This window comes from Lipophrys pholis, assembly GCF_963383615.2.
Source record: "Lipophrys pholis genome assembly, chromosome: 11".
NCBI classification, from domain to species: domain Eukaryota; kingdom Metazoa; phylum Chordata; class Actinopteri; order Blenniiformes; family Blenniidae; genus Lipophrys; species Lipophrys pholis.
In genome coordinates this window covers 10,199,443-10,211,243 of record NC_137631.1, presented here as the reverse complement: position 1 = coordinate 10,211,243, position 11,801 = coordinate 10,199,443, and the positions used below count along the sequence as shown (strand labels likewise).

Here is an 11,801-nt window from a genome sequence, read left to right as displayed (position 1 = left end):
ACAAGCTGGAGGACTGATTTCACCGTCACAGGAAAGGTAGATCTGTTAGAAAAGCATATGAAGGCGAGTAACTGATCAGTCATCAATAGTTAGAAAATACAAAAAAAGAAAGAAAAGAAAATCCTCACGTTTCTCATACAACTATGTCGTTATATGGCTAAAACATAAATATGAAAATAGAATTGAAAAGATAATCATGTTTAAAGTGAAGTAATAAAATAACTGTATTGTAGTCTCATAGAAAATGTTTCCCTACAGAGTGATGCGAGAAAAAAAAAAACAACTTTGAAAAAATATCAAGAAAATGCCATGACACCACCGATAAATTCTCTACAAAATGCTTTTTGGGTTACAAAGTGTGAAAAATATTCCTATTGTCCTCATAAAAACGCCACATTGAACGAGGCAAGTATGTAATACCACATGGGGTAGAAGGAGTCAGTTGTGTCGGTTGTTCTCTTTATACAGTAGTGACTGAGAGGAAGGCGTTGTGCACCTTGGCTCCTTCTGGGGCCTTCGTGCCGTGAGTCATCAGCTCCTGGATTGTCATCCAGTTGTCCAGGATCTTCTTGTTGCGCTTCTTCATCATCTTCTTGTGGCTGAGCTCGATGATGCTGACTTCCTTGCGGCCCTCGCCGCTGCTCTGAGGGTTTTCCTTCAAGCTCTCCAGCCGACTCCGCTGCATGAACTCCCGTCGTTTCCTCTGTTCCTTCGCCCTGACCAGGTGCTGCTTCCTCTCCTCTTTGCTCCAGTACCGTCCCATTTTCATTTCGCTCATTGCATCGTCGTCTGTGGTCATCCCCCCGCTTCGCTCCTCTTTTATCTTTAACGCCCGCTCCCTCAGGATCTTGTCTCTCACGGGCCTCTTGGTGATGTAGCGCGTGCCGTCGCTGCGGATTTTCACCTTCCACTCCATCTTGGGCTCGTCGCTGGGCCGCTGAGGCTCTTTGCAGACGCTGAGCAGGCTGAGCTGGCTCTGAGCGTACTCCACAGCGGAGCGCTGCTGGATCAGCTGCATGTAGCTCTGGTAGTGGCGGGCGTGAGCCGGGATGTTGGCCTGCCGCTGCTGGGAACTGTGGGAGGGGGAGAAGTAAGGAATGCGGGAAGCACTTTGCTTTAGTTTGCCTCTGCTTTCCTCCTCTGCCTGAGGTGTGTGGTCCGACTCGGAGGGATTGCTGTGGTCCGGGCTGCTGCTCTTGCCCAGGACCGGAGTACGGCATGCTGGGACGGGGCTGGGGCTAAGCGAGGGCCCAGTAGCAAGGCCGCCGTAGAGGTTTCTCTGGTTGGTGAGACTCACCATCCTTTGGAGCGAGTGCTCTGGGGAGCGGTCCATCGCCAGAGGGGTGCTCCTCGAACTCTCCGCCGTGTTGTAGGCACTCGAGCTGTCCTTGTCTGATTTTTCCAGCCTCTCGTTAATGTCCGCCAGCTTACCCCTCGTCGGCTCGCCGCAGTGGAGGCTTTGATTTTTGGTGGCGGGCGCAGAGTGGCCCGTTGAAGGCGACTGCTGACCCTTGCGAAGCTTGTGGGCCTGCATGATGCTTTGACATTCCAGCTCGATGCTGCGCAGCTCCTCGTTGAGCATGCGCAGCTCGTGCTGCACGCCGCCCTGCTCCCCCATGCTGCACTCGATGGTGCTGCGCCGGCTGTAGAAGAGGTCGTACTCGCCACTGTTCCGTATCTGACATTTCAGCTCCAGCAGTTGCTGGAAGCGATCGCCCTCGTTCTCGTCGTCGTCCTCGTCGTCCTCTAATCGCGTAGAGCTCGTGGTGCAATGCGAGTCCCGACTGTCTCTCAGGCACTGGGACAGACGCCTCTGAATATGTGCCAAGACGTTATGCTCTGAACTGTCCACTCTGTCTTTGATGCTCAGCAGACTGTCCTTATGATGAGGCAGTGTGGAGCAGGTGGGCCTGTCATCTTCTGCTCTCTACAATGAAGAAGTGAACAAAAGCATGTACATATATTATATACATACAGATAGGGACATTTAATCAAAATTATTTTGCACATTTTCGCACACGGATATAATCATTAGCAACTTTTGCTAATGTTAACTTGTAATTTGCGTAAGCCCTGTAGTTAACGTAGAGCATTTAAAATGATGTTAATGTACCAGGAAGCATCCTGCACTGCTTCCCTGGTTGTATTCACATTAACTTTCTTCGTAGAATGAAGATGAAAAGACAACAAAACAGTTGGAGGAAGTTTTTTTTTTTTTAGAGTTCAAGGAGTGCAACCCATCTGTGCACTCTCCAGGAGGAATACACATGCTGTCGGACGTATTCCTGGTAGACTTCAGGGATTGTCTTCTCTCTGCCGTGTCTTTGAAGTCCCATTTATATCGGTTTTTTTTTTTTTTTTTTTGTCATGTGCCGTCTCTCCAACAAAACAGAATCGCTAATGTTTGGAATTGAAATGGTTCAAAAGTCCCTTTGCATAAATATTCATAATCGTTATTCTCTCTTCACTTTTCAAAGGGCAAAGCTTGTTTTCGCTCACTTTCGCAAAGGAAGCCAATGAAGACTTTGATTCTGTCGCCGTCATCAGTGAGGTTTTCTTGTTCTTTCAAAGGCGAGGTTAACATTGACCCCCGAATAATTACACAGGCTGTGGGCCCCTTGTTTCCTGCCCCAGAAGGTATGAATTTAGTAACACTTGTGGCAACAGTCTGTCAAAGGATGGAAATTTCCCTTTGTTGCAATGCTTTCAGGAGTTTGATTGTATTGAACCGAGTAAATAAAGATCTCCAGAGTTCCTCTCAGCTGCCAACTATTAGTCTGCAGGGTCTTTGGGTTTGAATGCTTCTCTCACCTGTTCATTCTCCTGCTCCTCCTGTAAGGCAGCCAATTCCATCTCCTCCCTCTGCTGCTCCTCCAACATTTCCATCTTCAGCTGCTCCAGGAACTCGCTGTGCTCGTCATCCAGCCAGGCCTCCTCCAGCTACGTTTCAAAAGCAAAAAAGAAAATAAGCATGTAGGGAAAGAGAGGAGTGTTATTTGTCAACGCTTAAATGTTGTGGTGACATGAGGTCTTGTAACAAATAGCCGCTTGTTCCAAATGGATGCCTAAATGGGATTTTCTTGAAAAATAGATTTGACTGATATGGAGCCACATTCCTTTTTGCCGACCACAACCCCCCCCCCCCCCCCCCGCCTCATCTTTTGAACACACATTTATCATAACATCAGACCAGCTCAGTTTGACGGACCTCAGATTTCAACCTCTGATCTGTCTGTTCCACATCATCGATCAATTATTTGCCTGCTTGATGTAAACCAAATGGCATCCCTATTAGATGACTTCAGATTTACTACCGAGACACATTTAATTACAAAGAGCCCGGTGGAGCTTCCTGCTCATCTGCACTGCGGCAGAGTCCCTCCACTTATTTGCCATCGGCCTTGGGCCTGAACTCACTCCACATTAGCATGCCATTAGCTTTTATGGCTTACTGTTGGAAGTCAATTACAGTGGCGCTACATAAAAATAAAATGTGATGAGGTGTCTCGGTGGTGGCTTTCACTGGGAGTCCTTAGGGAGGGCAGAGGAAGAGGGTTTGGATTCCTTGGATTGCAGCTCAGGTGTTCCTCCTGAGCAAAAATCCGGTAAATGACAAACCTGCATTTTGTTGTCAGGCCTGCTGTGTGTCAGTGCGCGTGTGGTGGATTCTAACCTGCAGCTCAGGTCTGGCCACCAGGAGCACGATGTTCCTGCATTCATCACTGGAGAGCGCAGCCATCGCCTCCTCTCTGTCTTGTATGTCTTGGCCATTAATCTGAAGATGACAAACGCGATTACGGCACTCGCTATTGAGACAAATACAAGCAAGCAGACGCGCGCACGCACACACGCACATTTTCCTTTCCCGCCAATGTAAAAGCCTGTAAGAAAAACAAAGTACCACAATAAAAACTATCTGTGCACTTTTTCCTGAGGACAGTGTAAACACTGCTCTCTAATATGACTCCAGACTCTGCAGTGATTATGAATGAGTTGGTGACCGCGGGCCGACCAGGCTGTTGTGTCCACCAAAGTATCGGGCGGCATACATACATCGAGCCGTACAATTAACTGGCCAGTGACAGGTGGCGTCCATCTTTCTGCAGGCAGAGTAATGGACCTGCCACTGGTGGATAATAGTGCCAGGGTCTGGTGTGCCCACACACACGCACACACCCCCACCCCCACACACACACTAGGACAACATTACTTGTGTGTGACATGATGGATTCTTTACTCCAACATTTACCCAAGAGTTACCTCAGTCCTAAACATGTTTACACTCTTTGTGGGGGACAAAGTTTTGTCCTTATTGGGCATCAACAGAAATTAAATATATAAAAACATAGAAGAGCGCACACACATGCATCTCTGGAAGCATCCGCTTTCATAACATGGGCATATTGGTACACTTGGCAATACTTTTTAGTGCTATACTTGGTTTATCAAATAAAACAAAAGAAATTTGTTGCATAAGTGTAATAATAATGATAATGCATGAGTTTTATATGGCGCTTTTATATAAGAGACTTAAAGATACTTTACATTCCATGATTCATTCACTCCATACTCGATGGTGGTGAGCTCCGTATGGAGATGCCGAACTGTACCATCGGCCCCTCCGACCACCACCAACCACTCACTCTCACACTGCATTCACTCAGGCTTCCTGGAGTTCCCTCACGGTCCGCCATCCAGGTAGTGACCAGGCCCTACCTCGCTTAGCTCCAGAGATCTGAAGGGATCGGGCATTCACAAGGCGGTAAGATCCAGTGACCCTATTTGAAATGCAATATTTGCATTGTGAAATCCAACTGGTAACTGTAATCTCACCAGTTTAAGAGACGGAACTGAAAACTGCACTTGAGGTGAAAAACGATTTAATTTAAGAGTTACTGCATTTGCTTAAAAAGGTTTCCTATGACTCATATCCTTCGCAACGCAATACGAGCAGTAATGGGTAAAGTGAAAAATGCATTTACTCTTTATGAAGGCGCCTTTCAGTGGATGGGATATATTAGTCAGCAAATGAAAGTTCAGTAATAGAAGTTGATGTGTTTCAGGCAGAAGAATGGGCAAGTGTATGAATTTTTATCATTTTGGGAAACCAAATTGCGACGTGGTTCAGAATGGCTTATAAAACTGCAGCTCTTTGGGTGCTGAGGTTAAAGCTCATTGATGGATTTAAAGCTAGTTTTGACAGAATACACAGTTGCCACAAGTTGGGGAATATGTGAGAAAAAATGGGGAAAAGTAATATTAGGCAGGTTGTCCAAATTGTTTTGATCGAAGTATACATTTATTGCATATTGAAATATTACTAACTTTTGTGATAAATCTCTAAGCAATTAATTGACACACAATATTCTTTATGGACTCTGTGCATTATAAAGAATAAATATAAAGTGTTACTTAATTGATAGAATTGTGTGTGTGTGAATTATTAAAGCAGAAGTAATTGATACCGATACTCGCTTAATGAATAAACGTAACTAACGACTGTGCAGTGGATTGGTGAGGTGAGGTTATCAAGGTTTTTCTCTTCCTCGCAGTCATATTTCATCTATTTGCCTGAAGGTTGCAGCCGCCGGAGAAGCTTCGGAGGGGACGTGACTCCAGCCTCAGGCAAACTAATTAAACCTAATAAAACTGGTCATTAACTTGATTAAATGTACAGAGTTTCTCAGGGTTTGAACATTGTCGGAGGCATTAGCGACAGTGCAAGAACACAAACATTACATGTTGAACTTTTAACATTCAAATGTGAGCCTACTACTCCATTAACACAACAACAATTATCAGTAACATAATGCTTCCAGATATTCACTTTCCAAACAGCAAACTGGCATCAAACCTGCAGTCATACAGTAAATTATGTTGTAATCAAATGTGCAACACAGACAGAGTTTGAGAAGGCCAAGTTTATTATTCCTTTAGTTTCTACATATTTTCACTTTCAACTGTTTTTCAAAGGAAGCAGATGAGGTCACACCGTTTTCTCCTTTTCTGTCATAAGGTTGTTGTTTCCAAGAGAGCACGAGTAAGGAAAACGATTTCTTGTGGGGCCACACAAACACTATCATCTCAGTAATTTCCCACTTGAAAGAGTTTGACAGCATTCAAGGAGCGTTTCTCCAACTCGGAAGTGGGAACGTTTACCGGTTACACATGAATGCAGCTTGCAGGTCAGCGCTCTCTCCCTGGAGTCTGGGAGCTTCAACATGGGGCGATCATCAACTATCAACTTTTTAAAAACCCTGAATGGTGCTGAGTCTGTAACGAAAAGAGCCATGGGGATATTTCTCCCCCTTTAATACTCACAGTGGGGGTGAGTTCCCACTTTAAAGCGCCGTCATTAAAAATGAATGGGCTCTCGTGCTGAGAGACAGCAGTTAAGTGTGACAAAAATATAACCCAGTTTTTAATGTCAAAAGATTGCCGGTGTGGAAGCGGCCTTTTAAAGTGCGTCTCATCGTACCTGTAAAATGCGATCACCCTCTCGGATGCGTCCATCTCGGGCGGCGATGCTGTTCGGACTGACCTGTGGATCAGGAGAGAACAAAATAATGCTTCAGAGACACTTTCTATCTTCATTCCAGAGAACCAAGAAGGGTGTAAAAATACTATCACTCATTTAGACACGTCTAGACGGCTGTTAACAACATGAGCTGCTAAGAGAAGAACTCAGATGGTGGTTCACTTCTACTCGCTGTTGACTGGTCAGTTTTTAAAGCATTTAGGTGATTGATTGAACTTGCCCAAGTCATTATTTTCTGGCAAGTCAATATAACAGGGTCCTCTGTATACAGCAGGTCCAAGTGTAACTCAACCCCGGGCACATGATGCATCTGCCCCTCCTGTAACTAATGCTATACAACAAGAGGGCAGGACACTCTTTCATCGGCCAATCAATCGCCGTCTGGGACCATTCGTTTCACTTTCTCCTATCAGATGGGATCTCGGAAGACCGCGAGATGCTGCAGCACTCCATCTTCATGATAGTCCACTCCTACACAGAGGAGCACTCATTAAAGTGGGAGGGAGGTCCCTGGACAGGAATGGGTGGAAGAGTAGAAGGAACACAGGAAATTGAAGGTAATCTGTCTGCGGCTGAGCGGTGAGCTCCCAACCATGAATAATCTTCAAACGGAAAATTGAAATATGGGAAAATGTAGGAATCCATTAACTGCTGAAGATATCGCCCGCTGAGAGAGAAGGTGTTGCATTTTCCCCTCTAGGGTTTGGGCTGTACTGAGCGCAGTTTGCTTTTGTCACTGTGGGAAGAAAATATGAGGAATGGATCTGGAGGAAAAACAAAGTGCGGGTAGGGAGAGGTGGCGAAACCACTGTGACCATCAATATAGTGTGAGCGCGTGCATGTGCAATTTTGGCGAGATTTGTGTTTCGTTAAAGTACATTGCAGAATCTGTCCTGTCTTACTTTTACTTCATCAAATTTTACTTTTACCAGAGTACTTTCTTAAATTTTAAAAATTATAATAGCTGACATTTATTTAACCTTTCTTGGTTCGGGGTTAAATTATAAAAAGTTCTGACACATCAACTCATTATTTTTCACTTACTCAGCTTGTATAAGAGGCTGTGGTCATTCACTGACGCTGATATATAGAGCTGTGTGTCATCTGCATATTTATGGCAGAAGACGCTGTAATGTTCTGTGATCTCAGCCAGAGAGAGAGGGAAAGAGGCTCAAGGATAGAGCCTTGAGGAACCCCACAAGTGTTTTTCATACACTCAGATTCACATTTACCTATTGACACTCGCAAATAAGATGTAAACAATTTAATGCCGTGTCGGATATTCCCCCAAAATTTTCAAGTACGTCAAGCAGTATGTTGTGGTCAGCTGCACCACAAAGATCCAGTTACACTCAAACTGTGTCACTGCTCACGTAAATAAACGCTATCCACAAAAAGGTGACTTTAAAAACTCAAAATGATCAAACCTAGTTTAAGGCTCATTTACATGATCGTGTTTCAAGTGAAAACGTGTCGTTTTTGTGTTTTCATTTCAGAACAGGTTTGTGTTTTCATTTCCATAATAGTTTGAAAATGATGTCCATTTAGATGGAAATGGCAGAAATGGTAAAAAAGCTGTACTTAGCATTACAGGCCACAAGCTGGCGCTGTTGGTTGTTTTTGAAATGAAATGGAGAGACGACCTAGTTCGGGATGACTGAACTATGAAACTACCATGGAGAATATGGACAGGGAGTCATGACACTCTGGTGGCTGCCATTTTTGTTATTGTCCAGCTCCTCACACATGAGCAGAATAACTATTTACTGTATTAACTGTGTTGCGTTTTCAGTGTCTCTGAGCACCGTCGTTTTAATGGACACCTAAAAAAAATAATTTCATGTAAACAAGGCCTAAATCAAGGTAAATTGGAAGCAATAAACAGAATCATGACCACCCATTACAATAGCTGCCCTGCGGAACTCCTCCCCCCTCACCAAACCAGACTCTTCTCTGTGTAAGTAAAGACACCAGATATATGCAAATAATAAAGTACAGTTCCAAAGTATTTATTACTTTGTTAATCCTCGCTTCTGGTTGCAGGTGGACTACAACTTCGAGGTTGAGGTAATATTCTAGCATATATATATATTTGCGCTGTGCCCCTTGATAGACATAAACTGTTTTAAAAAATAAATGTACAAGTGGACTAATGCAATTTTCTGCTCTTGTTCCTGTGAATATTTAATCAGGGTAGTCATAAAGGTAATGGAAGCAAATGGAATTAAATTCAACAACACAGAGGAGGAAGGTTGTGACCTTCCAACCGGCGCTACGAAATCGGGAAACTTTCTGCTTGTTTGGAAATAAACCTTGTATTGTTCTGGACTCCGCGTGAACGCGGTCTCATGACAAGATCACAGATCCTCCTACACATCCTGTACACGCCGACGTTCACTCACCCTCGTCTACATGCGGCTCGCTCCTCATTTTCTGAAAGCAGAAACACTTAAAGATGCTGCCGGGAGCCAGCGGCCGCTATGATTTATATTCCATTCAGCTCTGAACACCTTGCACCATCCGGGGCAACTTCAAAAATGAATTTGCGAGAAAGTTGAACAGTAAGAAGGACAGTGTTTTTTTTTTTTTTTAGATATTTCTCCAACAAGTGGGAGGAAAGTACAGGGCAGGGGTCTGTTTCCTAATAAGTGCCTCTGCCTGCTTGTTGGTGTCACACCTGCTCTGAGACTTGAGTGATCAGACAAAACCCAGAAGCATTTTCTTTTTGCTCTTGTTGCTTGTATTTTCTCTCTTGGCAGTCACTTTATTTTGGCTGCTGACAGCGTAATCATGCAGTTAGGTCCCTGCCAGCCTGTTCCACAGAGTCATTTGCGGTTGATAAAAAAGAGTTCAATTTCAAAATTACTGCACCCCGAAGATAAAACTTTTTTTTTTTTTTTATTCGCATGAATACTAAAAGTAAATCATAAAATCGAAGATAAACATTAAACCTCAAAATCGATTTAGTTGGAGGAACTGAGATTTCTCTGTTGTTTGTTATTGAGGCTCTCTGATCCGGCAAGGTGATGATTGTCGGCTTCAACAAGAGCATAATATGCTAATTTAAAACTTCAAAGAAGTGAAATATCTGTAGAATATGGATATAGCATTTGCCCTGAGAGTATTCATATTTTCGGTTTTCAAACAGCTTGCCGTTCTGACTCTGCTGGTTGGCATAAAAATAGCCGGCAGGAGGAGGGTGCACGTATGTTGCATGTTATTTTCAGTGGCTCCGGGAAGAGTGAGAAAAGATAAAAGCAGGACAACTTGTGCCACGTCTGAAATTCCCTCTCAAATCTGAAGATTGTTGAAAATGATCTTGGCTGACCACCTTGGATTTGCTTCACATTTGATATAAATAATGACACCAAACTCATAATTTAGCAGCCAACGTTTTTGCTCTGTATCTTCTTCACTTACTTCAGTTAAACAACACATGGCCTTGCAAACTACAAGTGTGACCAAAATGAATATAACTTGGCTTAAAGTACAAACTTACTATTTTCTGCAAGAGCGAGTCAGCATTTTACAAGTTAAGGGAAATTAATACTTGAATAAGGTTACTTTTTTTTTTTTTTTTTACTGTAGAGGAGCTGCTTTATAATATACCTGAACAAAAGTTATTTATTTATTTATTTTTTGGTAAATGTGTCTCTTATTTATCATTTCTTACAAGTAATAACTTTCACCAGTTGGGTTACGTCTGTTGATTTCACAAATATTTATCGGGTCCCTGTAATTAGATACACTATTTGGCTCAAGATTTCTCAATAGTGAGAAGCACCGTCATACCAGCCCTCATTTTGCAAGAACATGTACTTTTTTTTTGGAACAGACAGCACAACTCCCGCCACGAACACACGGGAAAATGGGAACAGACCGTGTTTGCAGGTTCTCCCTGCAAGTAGTCTTCTCTCTGTACACCAGTTTCCTCCGACCGTCCAAAGACATGCATATTAGATTAACGAGTGAGTCTAAACTGCCCCCAGCTGTATATGTGTACGTTTACCCCATTATGCAGTGGCAGTATACTCTGGGTGTACTTTGTGTGTTGCCCAATGATAGCAGCGATCAGCTCCGCACACTCTAGAGTTGGATAAAGTAGGTGTAGATGACGGATGAATGAAGGTTTCTTTTGTTAGTTTGTTTTTAATACGACACGGCATTGTACTTAAAATTGTGTACTCAAACACATGCAGTGTGCAACACGGTAAACAGAATGATTTAGATACGGTGCTTCAAGTGTTTTTGAAAGTGGAGCAGGAAGACCATCGCTGTCTTGCAGAGGTGGGAATTAATGCAGGAAAAATACTATAGCTCAGTTTATTTTTCAAGCATCTGTACTTCACTTGACCTTTTACTTTTACCGACTACGTTGAAACGGACCACATCCGTCGTTTCTTCTTACATTCTCCACACTCGTGTTGATAATGATGTAGGAGTCGCCACAACCCCGAGGAGTCGAGTGTCCACTGAGATGATGGTTTGTTTTTTTAAACTACCTGACAATCTTGGTGCGCTCAAGGCAACTTATAGAAGATATTTCTACGTTTACTGCCCAACTGTTCTACTTAAAACTACGCCACGGTCAATTTCTTCAGATTGCATTTGTGATTTGTAACTATTCGCTGTGGTTGGGGAGACACTCGCTCATGCTAATCACAGGAGTTCAATTATGTTTATCAGTACACCAGATAAGCCAGTAAATTGTGTTAAAATATAGTTTGAAACGTTTTTTTTCTCTGCCCACACAGGCATGATCACAGGTGTTGTGTAAAGGAGTCGAATTTCTACTTTTCTCAGTGTATTTTTGACAAAACCAGTGGCACCTCCGGCAACGGAAGTGCTTTCGCCACCGCTTCCGTATTAGATAAAGGAAATAAAACTTGGTGTTATTTGATTCCAGCACTTTTTTAAAGGAACACGGTCTCCTCACCTCGCTAACATAGATGGCCACGTCCTCCTCTTCATCGGTCCTGTAGCACAGCGTCAGCCCCAACTTCTCTTGGCTGCTGAGTCGACACAGTTCCACTTCCTGTGCAAATCAAAGAGATAAAAAAAAAACGAAAAGTGTAAACGCATTGCTCCATCTGCTGGATGTGATTGAGTGATGTGAGCGAAAGCTTAGTACTGCTGACACAGAGTACCTCTCGAACCTTTGTGGTGAGAAACGGAAACCGAATGAATTCCACACAACTGGCATGAAACTGCAGCCATGATGCAAAACGACAAACACAAAAAGAGCCTATCCAGGGACGATCAA

The 11,801-nt window shown here is 43.4% G+C and overlaps 1 protein-coding gene across 1 annotated transcript in view; it reads right to left on the bottom strand.

The window, feature by feature from the left end:
* Nucleotides 1-460: 460 nt before the first annotated feature.
* The window catches only part of LOC308117279 (PDZ domain-containing RING finger protein 4), a gene marked incomplete at both ends in the record, with an annotated part of 55,340 nt that continues 43,999 nt past the window's right edge, over nucleotides 461-11,801 (bottom strand). The window contains 5 exons of the mRNA XM_080476044.1: nucleotides 461-1,927; nucleotides 2,812-2,940; nucleotides 3,674-3,775; nucleotides 6,479-6,541; nucleotides 11,475-11,573. Of these exons, the coding sequence (XP_080332170.1) occupies nucleotides 461-1,927; nucleotides 2,812-2,940; nucleotides 3,674-3,775; nucleotides 6,479-6,541; nucleotides 11,475-11,573 (1,860 nt within the window). The remainder of the gene's footprint in view (nucleotides 1,928-2,811; nucleotides 2,941-3,673; nucleotides 3,776-6,478; nucleotides 6,542-11,474; nucleotides 11,574-11,801) is intronic.